At 41.9% G+C, this 17,402-nt stretch overlaps 1 protein-coding gene across 3 annotated transcripts in view; it reads right to left on the reverse strand.

Moving 5' to 3' along the window:
* Window positions 1-17,402, reverse strand: part of SATB2 (SATB homeobox 2) — a 227,519-nt gene that overhangs the window by 40,773 nt on the left and 169,344 nt on the right. For all 3 annotated transcript variants that reach the window (XM_027678203.1, XM_027678202.1, XM_027678204.1), the window contains 2 exons: window positions 12,558-13,030; window positions 636-848 (listed from right to left, as the gene is read on the reverse strand). In XM_027678203.1, coding sequence (XP_027534004.1) covers window positions 636-848; window positions 12,558-13,030 — 686 coding nt within the window. The remainder of the gene's footprint in view (window positions 1-635; window positions 849-12,557; window positions 13,031-17,402) is intronic.

Raw genomic sequence — 17,402 nt, forward strand, 5'->3', positions numbered from 1 at the left:
CCAGGGAAGAGTGGGCGGCAACAGCACGTTAATAAACATGTGCAATGAGATGACAGCTGCTTTGGATCTCTAAAGCATCATCTTCCTTCCCAGCACCCTGCCCCTCTACACTTTCTGTACTTCAAATAATTACTCGTGAAAACCTCTGACTCAAAGACTGTGGCTTCCTATGCAGAATACGGAGCGCTCTGATTTCCAACAATTTCTATCTAATCCACTATTGACCTCTGTTCCCTACACAGTTTTTATTGCAACATATATGAATCCCTCCACAAGCCCAGAAATTTTCTATGTGTTCCGAAAAATGTAAAAGACACAAGTTTTTCTATAATATATTCTATAATAGTCATTTAATGGACATATATCAAGAGCCTGTATGTAATGCTCATAGTTACTCTTTCAGGCACTAATGTTACATACTCTTTTGCATGTATGGCATTGATTAAAGCTTGAATGATCATCACAGTCTCTTGCTGCAATCCACTAAATGTCTCTGAACAGCCACTCCAAAACCTTACAAAAATTTTCCACAACTCATCTGGGCAAGGGGAATGACAGACAGGGGAAGGATGGAGAGAAACTCCTTCCCTGGAGTAATCCACACAACAAACAGTTAACAAGGGATTGCATCTTACCTGGGGGGTTCTGGAGGAGCTTGGGCTGCTGGCAGCTGAAGACACCATGCTCACATTTGGGTTCATACTTCTCTCTCTCTCATCCTGATAGATCCGATCCCGCTCCGAGTCAGGCAAGTTGAGGAAATTCTGCATTGCCCTCAAGTTTACCAGAAGGGACTGGGAAGCTGTCCTAGGGTCTTCTTCTTTACGCAGGATCTCTGACAACAAGCCCTGTTTAAAAAAAAAAAAAAAAAAAAGCCAGTCATGTGTTGGTGGGTTTCTTTGGTTTTTTAAAAATTTGTTTAGTGTAACCAGCTGGGTTGCAATACTGAGAACCTACATCAGAATCTCTTGGGCTCTCCCTGAAGGGATATTTTGTAGGAAAATGTTTGTCTTCTGGGGGCTGAGGTTTATTTTGGGACTGTCCTATTCTGGCACTGTAATAAGCTTCTGAGTATGGAGATGCTGGATAGGAAGGTAGGTGCATTGGGTAGAATAAATTGCAGTTATCACCAGGTGCTTGCTGCAAATATTTTAGGAGCTGTTAGATATCTCTCTCTTTTTACTTGAAGCTGGGAACACTTGGCAATCCTGTTCATCTTTGACAAATCTGCCAAGGTTGGTAAATTTAGTTTCGACATTTAAACAGTACAGGAGGTTTATAAAGAAAAACGTTCAGCTGGGTTTTGATGTTACAGTCCGTTCATTTCTGTTTGGACAGTCATTTCTGAAAGGAGAAAAATGGAGCAATAATAAAACCTTAGAATCTAACTTTAGGGATTTAACCCATTCTTTCATTCCTCATTTTAAAATACCACAGGCTTCACATTGCAATCATGAATGAACATATTAATCTAGTTTTTACAAAAGCCATTACACAACATTTCCAAAAAATAAGGAGAAAAAAAAAAGAGTTGGAGAGATGAAAATATCATTAAATGAGGCTTAAATATAATGATGGGATTAAATTTATGCATAACTGTATGCACTCAACAGTTCCACAGATTACCTAGAAGTTAAAGGCATGGCACACAGGTCTGGATCAGGGGCAGGGGCGGGACAGAGTGTGTGCCACCAGCTTCCCCCAGGCACCCCCTCATACCAGACACTTAAAAGGCTATTCTGTCAATATGTTTCCCTAAGCAATCCCACACCCTTCTGGCTTCCCTCCTGTCACAACCCAGAGGCTGTCTGCACCACTGCTCCCAGGAATGCCGGCCACAGAAGTCCTGTGAAATCCCAGTGAGAGCTTGGAGGGCTCACCTTGACCTGCTGCTGGGAGAGGAGCAGCGTTCAGCAGACGTGTGCACAGGGACCCCGCAGTACCCTGGACACGACTTCGCTGTCGCTGTTGACACGAGCATTTTGCAGTTTCTTTACAGCCTTAACCAAGGCAAGCTGCCCCACAAGTAAAGTCAAGGCTTACTCCTCTCTTGTAAGAAAAATGTTACTAGAAAACAACCACACACTCAGAGCCCTGTAACATTAGTTTATTTTCTTAGTTTATTTTCTTCCATGTCAGAGAGTCTCCTCCAAAACCCCTTATTAAAACACTTTCACTGCAGCTGGCCCGTTAAACAAATGCCAACATGTTTAGTATGTATTGATCTTATTTACCAGGCTTCCTGACAAAACCAGCAAATGATATATCTGTATCTGCATTTATCTGTTTTCTGCTATTAAACACCTACACTAAAATACATACATGAAAGCTCTACCTCAGCAGTGTTTACACCAGCAGTGCTCAAAACAAGCTCCACACACAACCTGAAGGTAGGCTGCGCACAGCTCCATCTTTTCAGCTCCTCACCTACATAATCAAGCTAAGACACTCCCAATTACATTCTTCTGCAATTATCAGAGTGGGCACCAGAAGGATTGGAGCTGGGAATGGAACCATGGTGAGCTCCACTCAGAAATGGGATGAGAGAGAGAAGCTGGCTGGTCAAAAAGGTCTGCACTGGGAAAAAGTCTGAAGAAATTGCAGTGCTGGGCTGCTCTCTGGTATTCTGTGTGACCTCAACACAACTGCATGTTCATATTTGGCTTCTTCCTCAGGGTTTACCAGCCCTCAGAAAAGCTAAGGACATTTTGAAAACCTTTCTAGCATTTGACAGGCTTATAGGCTGGGGGAGATTAGGCAAAATAAGGACATACAGGAGATTGAAGCCACAACCTGCATGATTCCAAGATCGATACAGCAAGTCCCTATTAAAATTTTCCCTTAAAGGTATTGAAAAGTTCTCCAAATGAAGTAAATAAATGAAACATCGGTCCAACCAATTCTCTGAATTCCTAATTCCCTGTGTCTTTTAAAGGATATATAACTTTTTTTTTTTTTAAAGATAATATCAACTTCAAAAAATCATGAGTTTAGGTTGAAAGAAAGGGACATGAAAGTTACTGGAGCTGACTCTAAGACAGCTTTTTCTCCCTCTCATCTTAGCCTGGCTAAATTTATGGTCCAATTTCAAAAATGGAGAGCAGAAACATATGTGAAAGCATGCCAGCAATTACTTTTCTGTGCAGTCATTGACTCTGTATGTAAATCAGAGGCTCACAGGTACAAGAGGCTTGGTCATGGCACTAAGAGGTATCTCACTGCCTGAGATACCAACTCTTGTGCTTGAAGGCTCTGATTCATCACCAGAAACATCTTATTATGGAGTTGACTCTGTGCCTGTGCCTCTTGCTTCTATGAGGGTCTCATCTTGACCTGCTACAAGATGTAGCAACATTTTGCAGTGCAGCTGTTCAACCAGCAGGCTGAGGGAGCCTCATGTCCTGATGCAGGCACCTGCTCCAGGGACAAGGACTCGCTGCTCGCTCCAGTTCCTCATGCCCTGCTCGCTATGCCCTGCTCCAGGTAGGAAAACCTGCTTGCGAAGAGGGTTTTTCTGCAGCTCCTCTAAGTGCTTTGGCAGCTTAGGAACCATGTAAACAGCAGGAGAGCTAATAAGAAAACTGATTCACAAGGGAAAAATCTCATGTCCTCCTGCAACTGGAGATAAACAACACCAGTAAACAGAAGCAGCTAGATAGCTAAGTGATAGGGTAGGACAATAAAATAAAGTATCTTGAGAGCCATAACGTTTACAATAATATAATTCTGAGCTACTGAAGTATATGCAAACTAACCAGTGAGCAACATTATAAAAAATAAAGTGATATTAAATAATCTGTTCAGCCTTTTTGTCACCTGCAACAAATTAGGCTTTCAATATGCAAAACATCTTCCTTCCAGAAAAACAAATGATCGTGATTTCATTTAATTGTAATTTAATGAGGCATAATGTATTTTTTAAAGTGATATACTCCAGGTGTGTGGTGAGGAAACTGGCCCAGCCAGACAAACCCTACTGTTTCTATTTTTGAGAAAACCCTAAAGCCAGCCAGAGACTGTTTTCATTTCTGCAAATTATGTTTCTGCTGGAGGGGGTGAGGGAGGGAAACCCGCAGCATTCATACATTTGTTATAAAATTCCATTGGCTAAATTAGCTCATTCTGACTTACTTACATCTTGCATATTAAAAAATAAAAATAAAAAATTGGCAGTTTGCAGAGTAGCCAACTCTGCAAACCTAAAAGAAGATCTTCAGGGACTAGAAAGTCTCAATATGATTTTAAATAGCCAAACAGATCTTCTACACCAAACACAGCTCCCAGGATACATTTTAGGACATGTAGCTTGATAATATCTTTGCTTTTCCACTCCTCTGAATCATTTTTAAACAGGCTGCTGAAGAGGCAACTGATGAAGCTTAATGTTCACACAGGCTGTGCTTGCAAATGAGGTGTGTGCTCACCCCGAGACAAGGGCTCTGCACAGTCTGGTTTACCCTTGGAACTTGCACAATTTTTAAAATTACACACTGGATCCATAATTGACTTTAAGAAAATAATACCTGTGGTGGAGAAAGAAGCACATGTCCAATCAAAATAAAAAAGTTACTGAATCTATTTAAGGTAGGAGTAATTTTGACAGTGTTTTTTCAAACTAGCTGAAATGTAGTCCCTTCAAGACAGCAAAGTCACAGTCATGGGGGTTTGCTTCACATTAATTCTATGAAACCCCATTTGTGAACTTCTTTTATTTTTATTAACTACGGGATTTCCAGGACAAACAACCCACACCTCATTGGTAAAAAAAAAATTTTTTAGCAAATTCTGAAAGATGATGCAGTACAACACAGAGAGAATGTTATTCAAACTAACTCCGACATCCAGTGGACCAACTGACCAGCCCTTGAGGCAAACAAAGGCTTGACCAAGCCCACAGAAGGTGAGTGAAGCTTTTCTGCCCTTCTCCCAAAGCGTTCCTGCTCAGGCCTGGAAAGGGTGTAAATGAGATCTCAGCAGGTCAGCAGACTGCACTACCAGAGACTGAACATAGGACAATTTTGCAACCAGAACTTTTGAAAAGCAATCTGGATGGAGACGAGACAGTGATGCTGGAGTGCAGCCCAGACACCAGTGCCATGGGGACAGAGGAGGATGAGGACCATCAGGCAGCAGGAGACTCCCAAGCACTGGCCAAGACCTCACACACATCAGGTCCGACGACTTGGATAGGAGCTGTGCTCCCTCTTGTATAGACCTAAGCCATTTGACTACAAAAGCAGACACTGGGGTTAAAGAGGTTCAGAACAGACTATGGACAACCAAAATACTGGCCAAGACAAAAACTTAAATAAACCCAACTAATGCGCTAAACCTCAGTTTTTATGTTCTGTATAAGGAGATTATATATATGAAGGACTAAAAAAGCATAAACACTTTTTTCAGACTTTGGGTTTGTTTGTGCCTCTCCATACTTCAACTATGGCCAAAAGCAACAGAGAAAATGCTGAAATACTAGAAAAACATTGTTTCTGTAGTACTTAAAGTTCCAAGTATTTCCAAGTACTGTACTTGTAACTGACAGTCTCAATAGAAAAGCTATTCTGCTTTCCATCAGGGATAGATGCTACTCTGAGCAGGATCAGAAAATGTAGGGATTTATTCAAATTCAACATCTGAATCTTCAAGGTCAGTAATGTCAAACTGTCCCCCCTCAGCACATAAGGCCTATTTCCAGCATGGAAGGCAACACTCAGGGAACCCTTTGGTGGCTACTCATTGCTACTGAACTACACTGTACTTTCAGCATACAACAACAAACTTGATTTTGCCCAGCTAAAACAACCACTTATATTTACAGTTGTCTGCTACTTGCAACTGAAAGCTGGATGCAGCAGGTCAGCCCAGGAAGCTCTGCAGCAGAAACACCAACTTCTCATAACCCTTCAAAGAATAAAGCACCTGCTGTGTTTTTCTCACATCAAGACAGGCTTTTACCATGACATCTCTTTGACTCTCTGCATTTACTCCAGGTCCCACCTTCAATACTGTCTTCTGGGCTGAACAAGATACATTTAACAACCCTGAAAATACTTCTCTTTGCCTTTAAGTATACAGCACTCAACAAGAAGCTCTATATGAAGTACTTCAGTAGGCTTCTTAGGACTTCAAGTAGGCTTCTTAGGACTCAAGCTCATTTTCAAATGCTCACTGCTTTGTTTCCATTCCCTTGCATCTCTTCCTAATTCCAACTAGGATATGAAGCAGAAGTGCTGGAAGTCTCTCAGAAATGCTTATCCTGGCAATGTGTCCAGTCCAATTTTGCTGAGTAAAATTGCTTTAGATAATCAGTGGAAATTTTCGAGTGGTTAGCCAAACCAAGCACCTTCATATCCATTCTGTCACAGTTTCCATCAGGCAAAACTGTGTTTATACCCTGTTCCCTGACCAACTCTTCTGTCTCAATGGGCAAAATGTGTGGTGCCACATTTGTGTCAATTCATATGAACTTCAGAACTTAAAGGACTCTGACTGACTCCACGAATGGGAGACCAGCAGTCTCCCAGTACCCTTCAGTGTAGCTGAACACATCATATCAGTCCTTCATTTAGAAGAAATCTCCTGGTCTCTAGATTCACTGCCTACAGCCAGAGTATGAGCCTTGTTCTTAAACTCATTTAACTAATGCTAAAATACATACATCTCAGGAGACAGCTGCTTAGGCACAAAGCATTTAGAGCCTGATTTGAATAAAACTTATACAGGGTGCAACAATGACAATTTGATTTTTATTATTAAAAATGAAGTGTTTAAATCCTCAAAGAAAACGCCTTTATTGCATTAGTTTAATAAAGCCTCTTTTTTATTATGGTATCTCTTTTTATGAGGGAAGACAGGATGTGCATGTGGAGCTGAATATGGATGCATGGGGAAAAGGAGGCACAGAAAGACCGACCAACTGCAGCCACAAAGTGCCACCGTTTATATGACACACATGTCAGACCTTTACACTGAAATATGCTGGAAAATGAGCAAAGACACACAGCTCGTGCACTCTCTGTATATCCATGCCTTTGCTTCCAAGGCTCAGGACTCCTGTGCATCAGCTGAGCAGGCAGCAGCCGTCTCCTACAAGCACACATTCTGAAAGCCTGACTCACATGCTACTTAGGATTTTTCATTCAGCCTATTGAATACAATTAAGTTAATTGAAACTGAAATTTTGGGCAGTGCAAAACCCACTGTTGGAACAAATATCCCATGTACCAAAAATCTGCAATTTATTAAATTAAGCACTTCCCTTAGAGACTGCCTTCTTTCCTGTGAGTACAACAGAACGCTGCTTGTGCCACATTACACCCAAGAATAAAACAAGCAGGCAGCATGAAAGAGTTCCATGCAATAAGAGAGAGTTCTCTACGAGGGTAAAAACCAACAAAAAATTCTCCCCCAAAACCAAACCAGAAGCCTTGCTAATTGAAAATCTGTGCACAATGGGGCAGACACCATAGCGATGAATGCAGCATGACTGTCTCACTAGATACCAGGCAGAGAATTAAAGCTGCTTGTGTTCCTCTCATGTGAGTTAGAGAAAATTATTTGCAAAAGGAATTCTGTCCAGGATTTGGCTCACAAGCAAATAGAGGTGGAAGAGTTAGCTATTTCAACAAACCATATTTCTGATCTTAATGCCTCTTAGAGAACTCTTTTCTGAACCCACTTCAGTTTGGGGAACTTTGCCAAAGAAAGCAGAATTAGACATAAATGAGGAGTCACCGCCCACCTCCCTCCTTGCCTGCCTCCATAGCCTTTCTTTGGAGCTTCCTTACTAGCCACATTCCTACTCTGAGAGCCCTCAACCCTTCTTTAGGTGACTGGTGACACCTTTGCATGCCACAGAAGTGTTATTTCCCTCTTTCTTATTGCAGAATCCTGGACTTGCCTGCAGTTGCACCAGAAGTTGGGGCCTCATCCAGCATCAATCCTATGTTTCCCTATGCTTCAACTCACTCCTGCAGCCAAGGTGCAACCAAATCCCTTGAAAAAGAAGGATCAGTTTAGTTTATTTCTTCATGAATTTCACTACGTCTGAGGCTGGTGGAGTTTTCTCCTCCTTGGGCTGTTACTTCCTTTAATCCAAAAAGACGTGGTTGGCACCAGCTGAGCTGGGTAAGCGCTGCTTTCCCGTCTGCGGGCTGGGAAGCCAATGCTCTCACACAGAGCTACTCAGGGCAGGAGGAAGGGAGCAGTGCTCTTTGGGAAGAAAGTTACAAGCAGCCTGAACATGTCGGGTGTTTTTACCCAGTTCTCTTTGTATCTGGCACCACAATGGTTTCATTTACAACGCCTCAGGTTCAGGGATATTTCCAGTTTTGGAGGCTGTTCAGTGAAACAAGCACTGGCCACTCGCCCAAACATTTTACTAGTTTTGGCTATTATGTCAAAACATTGGCAAAAAAGGATAGTTAAAAAAAAGAGGAAGATATAAATAGAAATACTCCTTCAGCCTATAGGGTTTGCAGTCCACTGGGCACTCCCAAAGAGGGAAGTGCCCATTGATCCAGTGATTGAGACTGTCGGGACTCTTACAAAGAGCCTCATAAACTGTCCTGACTGCAACTCCATGAGCCTGCAGCACAGAGGGATGCTGAACAAGTGGGGAGAGAAGGAAGAGTATGTTAATTTTCCTTATGCAGAACAGGATTCAAATGACCTATTTTTCAGCTTGGATTTTTGAAAAGCACAGATCACTTCAGCAACTCCAGATTTGCTAAAAAAACTTTTCAGAGGAGTACAAGGTAAATCCGAGAGAGCATTTTCATGCATTTCCTTTAAAACAGTTCTCTTAGTCCTATTTTTTCTGTAACCACCCCTACCTACCCATTTATCAAAACACTACAACCTGTAATAAGTAAGCTCTGGTTCTTACAACTTTTTGGTTGCAATCCGAATGCTGTATTAGGAGACATCATACTGCAAGAGGGAGATAGTACAAGGACACTATCCTGAGGATGGCCAAAATCCATGAATGTATTCTCCTCCAGGAAGAAGTCCATAGCCTTGGTAACAGCTTTGGCCTGCCTCCCGTTTCACAGTATCTTGACTGGCCAACCCGAGGGGTGCTCATATTTTTAGAGGCCACTAGTCACCTAGATTTTATCCTGATGTAAAGATGATGCATGCCTCAGACAGGCAGGCATTTTTGGAGAACTCCAGCCTGCACTGGAGCAGTACTGTACTGTACTGACAGTCTCATTGACTTCACTGCACTGTTTGAGACCAGTGAGGGCCATCAGCCCCCTCTGTGCATTGCAACCTTCTCACCCTCTGCAGCCTGTATATTGCAGGCATTTCATTCACTCGAGAGCTTTGACTGCTTTAAAAAATGTGCACAGGGCAATTCCAAGTGCAAGGTGCATCTGCTCTGCCTCTGACAGTTATACTTTGCCTGTGGATTTCAGTATTAATCAGACTTCATTACATAAGCAAGAAACTGAACCTCCTGCCCCAGTAATTCTGCTACATGCCTTAGCCATGGCAAGCTCTCTCCATGCCACAAGGGCAGGGAAGGCTGCAGAGAGCCTAAGAGGGTGTTATTCCAACAGACACCATTCTTACCATAGCTGAGCAGGTTGTAGGCAACACCATCTTAGACAAACATGGTAGTGTGCACCACCATTTCAAATATTTTGAAGGTCATGCAGGAATTTCTTACTCATTGGAAAGTGTCATTAAAACTACTTCAATAATTATACTGTCTGTGTGGGTGCGCTTCTACCTGTCCTCTATGCTGAATAAATAGGCATTTAGATTCCACAGTAGCATGAGTCAAAATTATGACACTGAATCTCTAAAGATAAAATAAGAAGAGGCAGAAGTTAGCCCTGGGCACTTACTAAAAATTGGGCATATACACTTTGAGCGTCCTTCATACCCAGTTTCAAATAAATAGGAAAACATTCACTTTGGAACTTTCTGTTTGAAAGAAACCCTCTTCATGGCTAACACAGCCTGGGCCAGCTCCTAGCCAAGCACCCCATGCAGCTCTCCTGTGCACACAGCAGGTACTAAACTGCCTGATGTTCAGTCCCCATCTCAGAGTGCGACCTCAGTGGGAGCACTGTGCCCCAGGAAATGCACAGAACTTGTCACAGAGCCTAAAGTGTTTTGTTTCCATGTGTGCAGAACACATGGCCACAGGTATAAGCAGATATGTGGTGTAGTCTTCAGTTATATATTTCCATCTTGAAGAGAAAGATTTGGATGTTTCACGAACCATACAATTGGCTCTCTCTTTCTTCTGATCCTCCTCACATTCTCCTTCCCACACACACGTGCATACATACAAGTGTCAGCCATTTGTTCCGATGGATTTAGCCTAGTTTGGATCAAAGCTTCCTCTACTTCATTTAACAGATTTGCTCAGATGGAAGGTCTCAGGGGAGAAATAATGTTAGTAAGAGGGGGCTTTTCAGCATTGAGTATGTAGGTCATTGGACTTTAAAATAAATTAGAGAATAGTTTATCTATTAAACAAGCCTCACAGTACATATTTCATGAAGCTATACTTAATTATAGGCTAATGTGCACCACAGAGCTACCATGAAGAGAGATTAAGCAGTGGCCCATAATGTGGTGATTAATACAATTATTAGCTGGTTGGCATGCAGCATCTATTATTTGGTACCATCATGAGAAACAACAGACCTCCAGTTCCTAATGCTGGCACTTCTGTGAAATGCAACAAACCCAAACATTTCCAGGGAGAAACACACACCTCCCTGTACTTCGGAGGCAACAGGAGGGAGGCAGGAAGGTGAGAGCAGACTTGAACTTCCACTTCAAGTGCCTTTTACAGAGTTTGCTTCTACACCATGGATGCGTGGGAATATCCCACACCTTCTATGCTGCAGTGCAACACTGATTGTCTGAGCACCTCTTCTTAAATAACCTGAACAGCCCCTGATGTGAGGGGAGCTTGTTCTGAGTTGGAATTAAAAGCTGTGGACAAGGAAACATAAGGTAGTATCTATACTCTCTTGCTACAGTGGTGGCTGCTAAGGATATGGTGCACTCACTGTATGTAAGATCACTGGTCTTCTATATTAAAGCCCTGTAGATTAATGAAACACAATTGGGAGATGAGCAAATCTTTTATGGATGCTGTAAGACTTGCCTGTTCTGGAATCAGTGTCATGAACTGTTCAGTACATCATATTACTTACGATTAAGGGCTAAGAAGCAGGTAATTTCTTTCTTGTTGGGGAATGAGCTTTTGGTTTAATAGCAGACTTGGGCATTACCAACTTGGCTCTCCCAGTCTGGGTGAAGGAGAGCTTCATGTTCAGTGACAGTGGCAAAACCCTCAACGACAATGTTACTGTTGACCTCTCATTTCAGTTCAGAATATGTCATTCTGTCAATACCATCTACCTTGATTATACCAGGCTTTATATACAACGGGTTATGATCCCAGAAGGATGAAAAGCTTTTCCAAATTAAAAGCAGCATTTTAAAGAGGAAATACTCATACATTCCTATGTAGTTTTCATTTGATATCCTCAAGGCTAACCCCAGAACTCAAAGTCACGTTGATTGGAAGTGAATGTTTTTTCTGACTGCAGCCATCTTATGAATTTAATGGAAGAAGGGAAGTAATAAAATGTGCTCCATACTTTAATTAGTTCCCTCATAACATGGCATTTCCAAAATGGCAGTGCCAAAGAAAATCATTAATCTAGCAGAACAGACAAAGGCACTGTATGGGGCAAGGGACACATACACACTTTTTTTTTCTTGCTGGTAAATCTTACCTCAAAGGACAACTCCAACTAAACAAAAGGAATTTGTACCAATATTAAATATTAAGCCACTTTCCATTTCTTAAGCCTTGCTACAGAGTATCACAACTGAGAGATCATGTGTTGTATGCCTTGAAGAGCAGCAGGATAAATGTAAATGGCCTGTCTTTCTGAACACACACCCTGGGTACTCCAGATGCCAGGCTTAAGCTCATGTTATCATGCAATCACTTCAACATCTGCATTTCACTAGGCAAGTGAGAAAACCTGTGTCAGATGCACGGAAGCAAACACAGTCTGCTACAAATGGCAGACACCTTTCCCAGCAGCAGTCAGGCCTATGCACACTTGCCTTACACGTTTCTTATGGGAGCAGCCTCTGGCACTAGTTGTGGCACCAATTGTACCACAGGAAGGAATTGAGGAAGTGACAGAAGCCCAAAGACACCTCTGACTCTCAGAGTCTCTTGTTACCTCTTCCTGACCATCAGGCAGGGGCAGATGTGGAAGTTTATAACCGCAGAGAGGAACTCGGGGAAGAACTCACATGAGCGGAATGACTGCTAGAGAACAAAGCTCAGGTAACAGCACAGGAGTGGCCAAATGCAAACAAACAACTGTTCCAGGAAGAAACAGCCTTGTTCGATACCAACAAAGAGACTGGGGGGAAAAAAGGAGAGTGGTTTGACCTGTTTCTATGGCACAACCCCTGCCTTGATCTGCAACAACCATACAGCCCCACAAGAGCCACAATTTTGCCCCTTCAGCACTTCTTGGTTATAGAATAGAAATTGATACCTGTGTGCGGTTGAATGCTACTCTTGCAAAGACAGCTTGAGACACACTGGCTCTCTTCAGCTCATCTCTGACTTGCTGGTAAATATCTGGAGAGACTTCCACCGATGAATTTGATGGCTCTGGTTTGACAGCTCTAGGGATGGGAGGATGATTCAAGAACTGCTGGTTGATAGCCTGTGGGTGCTGGTGAGCCAACAGCCGGCTGACAGCAATCTGTTGGTTTATCAGATGGGCCATTGCTATCTGCTGCCTCACCAGTTGTGGACTGAGCTGAGGAGACAGGAGCCCAGGATTTATCATTGTTTGCATCGTTGGCACTTGGTTTCGTATTGGAGTACTGTGGTGAATTTGGCCATGAGGAGACTGTTCGTTAGTTTTTCCCAAAGTTGCCAGCTGGTTGATATTTGGTAAGTGCATGGGACGTTGACCAAGAACACAATAGTCTGAAAGGTTTTCTCTTTCCACTCTTTCCACTGTCAAAAGAGAAAAATTTGCTTGCTGTCATTTCAGTTTGCACTTAGGGCAAGGATTATTGCAGATGACTATACAACAGCACCTGCTTTACTTTGTAAGTCTACACTTGCATAGAAGTTTCACAGAAACATAAGCAAAAGCAACATAGAGTAAAAGTCACATTTATTAACATTCTTGTGGACTTCTCAAGCTTCATCCACTCCCCAGGAAGCCTCCTTATAAACCAGTAGCAGGTATCCTCTCCAGCCTCATTTCCTAAACAAACAAGCTTGGACACTTTCACTGATACTGTCACTAACATTTGAATCTGTCACAGAAAATTGAGTAACTTTTAAAAGTGGTCAGTGTTTCAGAATCACTGGCATCTAGGTAAAGGCAAGAAACTCAAATTAATATCCACTCACACAAACCCCATGGAAACTGGACCATTCCCTGTGCAGATCATGGAACAGCTTCTCATTATAAACTCTGCAACTATTATCTTCTCCAACAAAAACTTGACCTTACACTGTATGTGGATAAAGCTATCTGGTAGCCTCAGTTCACCCAGGTGCACTACATCAGACTCATGTTGGTTAGGTGAAAGCATATTACAAAACTGTGCAATTCACACATGAGAAATATCTAAAGCAATGGTTCCTAGAGTCAAAGCCTCATCACTGTGAGTCTGTCCAGAAACCTTAAAGCACCTCTGCATGAATGCCCACTTAAGAGGAAGTGGCCTCACTCTTCAAAAAAACTTTGTTTAGCACAACAGAGACCTGCAATCCCTAAGTGGCACTATGATACAAAAAATGAAACAGTACACACAAAATGCATATACTGTAATTTTATATACTGATATGTATTGTCTCTGTTAAATGTGTTATGTCCGCAATATCACAGTATCTTTTCATGTTACTGCAAAACTAAATGCACATATTACAAACACAAATTTCCTCTAGAAGTACTATTTGAAATAGGAAATGAAGATTATAAAGTATATAAATATAACTCCTACTTAGATAATTTTAAGTAATCAGAAGTCATTTTACAGTTGGTTGCAGATTCCATGAGCCTCACTACATGCAGCTGGATAGGCACTTATATATTGATGTGATATAAAAGTGTTCAGGGATGTATATCATACAACTAGAAAACCACTACCTCATCCCTGTATTGCTCTCAGCAAATAATAAGATAGGGTTTTCTTTCATAAATGCCATAATACTATTATGACTTGTGTAATTATTAACAACTGTACCAAGCTTTGAACCCTTTAAAAAAATTTAATCTATATAAAGCTTTGAAGCTTTACACAGTTAATACTGAGAACAACAGTTTACTGATGACTTGCTCTGTTTCCTTCTAAATAGAAAGACAGCTCTTTTCACCATCCAGAGTTAATCTGAGACAGAGAGGGAGTAATGCCTTGAACACACACAAACACACAGTTACTATCTTTAGAACTGTCACTCTGGAACATCACAAGTACTGAATTTTACAACTAGGTGAATTATACCAAGGATTTCCTTGTAAGAAATTTTAGCTCACTCGTCCCATTCTGTTAAAGGAAAACCCCATAACATCTTTAATCTTCTATGAAATAATTGCTTTTAAAAAACTTTTAAAATAAAAATTAATTTGTAAGAAAACTATTAATTCAATTTTTTCACAAAAGCCAATGCTTGAAGCTGATTAAATTTCTAAGTAAGTGCTTACTCGTGCGGTGTATTTCAACTATGAAATGCAATGCGATACGTGTGATACACAAACACTATAGTCAGCAAATGACCATTTTGCTGTGTTACTCGCAGGCTGTCAGATACATAATGCAGTATTTCAGTTTGCTGAAAATACTGAAAATCCCTATTCAGAAGCTGCTCCTCTTGATATTCCATAGGCATCCCTGAAATCAGGTACAGAAAGCTCTATACCTCTAGTCTCTGGCATCAGGAACAGACATGAACTCAATGTGAAGTATGAAATACAAGCAGTGCTAATTCCAGGGATTGTCATTGACCTGGCGTCAATACAGAGATGTCATGTGTGGCAGGGGAGTGGGGAAGAGGGCTGCTTTTTCACAGCCCCAGATCACGTTCTGTGACACGGGCGACTCAGAATCCACATGGCCATACTATTGCCTCCTCAGCCTCTCTGCAGTAAGCCTGCACCTCAGTAATGCCATTACATACACACAGTTGCCAGCAAAACCAAATGTAACTATTCCAAAGGTGACATAGCTACTTGGCAGGTGTAAGTACAATAAAGATGTTGCTCAGTGTACATGAAATAGTTGGAGCATCATGCTACATCATTTACATCTCTAGAAATCTAGAGTCCTTCCACTAGGAGTTTTAGAAGAGCTGAAATAAATTCTGAACTATTTGTAGTTTAAGAAGCACACAAAGGACAAGTTACTGAAACCAACAAATTACTACTTGTTAGAACACAAAAACAGTAACCAAGTGTTTTTGAAAACTTGGTGAGAAATAAATATAAATAACATTCACTTTCTGGGCTGAACCACATTTGCCAAGTTTCCACCCACTCCTGACTTCAGTGCCAAGTTATAAACCCCTAAAAAATAAAGTTTAAGATGAAAAGGCTGCCAGGCTGTTAATCTCTGAAGTGCTACTTGGAATTACACAGAGACATCACCTGACTTGCTTCCATTTTTCCCTTATTATCAGTTTCCTTTTTCGATCACATTAGACTATGCAGCCATGCATGTGCTCCCTATAAACAAACCAGATTCTAGTCACTCCAACCACTTCAATAATAAAAGGTTACCATTAGCAGTTACGCTGTACGGAAAAAATGTGCATTACTCAACTGCTCAAGACTCTTTCCTTCTCTAACGCATTGCCCATATCTGATTCCCTGTTGTTCTTTGGTAACTATGGGTTGGTAGGGTTCTACAGAGCTGAACAGGAGCAAGACTGAGACAACCTCAAGATGGAGACTGGCACTGTCCTGTGAGACAGGCCAGCTTGACAGCAACGCTCTAAGAAAAAAGGGATGTAGGAGCCACAAAGCTGCTGTGACACCAACATTCTGCCTCAGATCTTCCTGAGACAGGACTTTTCCATTTGCATCCTCCATTTTCCACGTTCATACCTGATTAGAGCCTTCCCCTTTTCCTTCCCTTGTTTACTATTGTTCCACTCAAACTAGGGATATATTTATAGCTCTTGTAGTCCTGCATGAACTGGCTGGTACTTGAATATATTGATTGGAATATAAAGCAGTGAGGACAGACCAGCAGGACCTTAAACTGGGAAGGAAGGGGTTCCATGGATGTGTGCTGTCTACATTCAAGTACTGCTGATAAACTACTTCAGCAAGTGATGCCTGTGCTAGTTAAACAAAAGCTGGTTCAGAAGGCTGTTACCTACCTCCATCTGTGGTGTGACCACAGCAAAAGACATTGCAGTGTTTTCCTTTTCTCATTGCATCGCATGCTTGGTATACAGTTCTGCAGTTCTTTGCTTGAAGAGCTCATTTACACCAAGTACAACAGTACTGTCATATTGCAGAGCCCCCTACCCTTCTGAAGCAAATCACTAGGTAGGCAGAGACCTGTGTCTGGATAACAGGTACTATGCTAAGCTCAGCAATCAGCTCCCAGAGCACTCCAGGATAGCATCTGCCCTTCATTTTTCTATACCTCCCTACAACGTCACTACCTCTACAAGACAGTCAGAAACCAACATAATCCCCAGAATGGGAGCAGCAAATTGTTGTATTTCAATGTTCCGTTCTGGTCCTGTAATGATTACCATGTGCGTCAATGTATTTCAACTCCATACTGAGTTAAAACTTCCTGAATACAGCACAAAAGGAATTCAGTGCACCCTTCCCCTGTGTGATGCTCTTAACCTCTACCCCAATCTTCCTTGCACAGTCAAGCAGCTGACGCAGCCCACAGCACAATAGCTTGGGGTGGTCTGCATGCAACTTTCCATTTAAAATAAAACCAGCTCAAAAGATTTAAAATAAGATTTATTTCTCCACCTTCCCTTCCCCTCACACTTTATTTGCACTGAGTTGTTAATAGGAACATTCTGACAAACAGCCCGTGGGGCATTTAGGGCTTAAGAGTGGCACTGAATTGACTGACAGCACTGGAAACCAAATTCCTGTGCACAATAAGGGATGCAGCAGGGAGAGCAAGAGCGTAACATGTCTCCCAGCACTGCACTGCAGCGGGGACACAGAGGACGCGCCAGTGTCCATGACCCAGCGCAGCCGGAACTTTTCAGTCCCACAGGCATACAGGCACTTTGCCCCAGAGTAGGAAGAAGCTGGTAAAGAAATGTTTTGTAATAAGTTACTAGCCGGCAGAATTGCCATGCCTCAATTGTGACAGGATGTCACCACCCAGGGCTG

Source organism: Neopelma chrysocephalum, unplaced genomic scaffold, assembly GCF_003984885.1.
Source record: "Neopelma chrysocephalum unplaced genomic scaffold, ASM398488v2 Primary Assembly neopelma1_44, whole genome shotgun sequence".
NCBI lineage: Eukaryota > Metazoa > Chordata > Aves > Passeriformes > Pipridae > Neopelma > Neopelma chrysocephalum.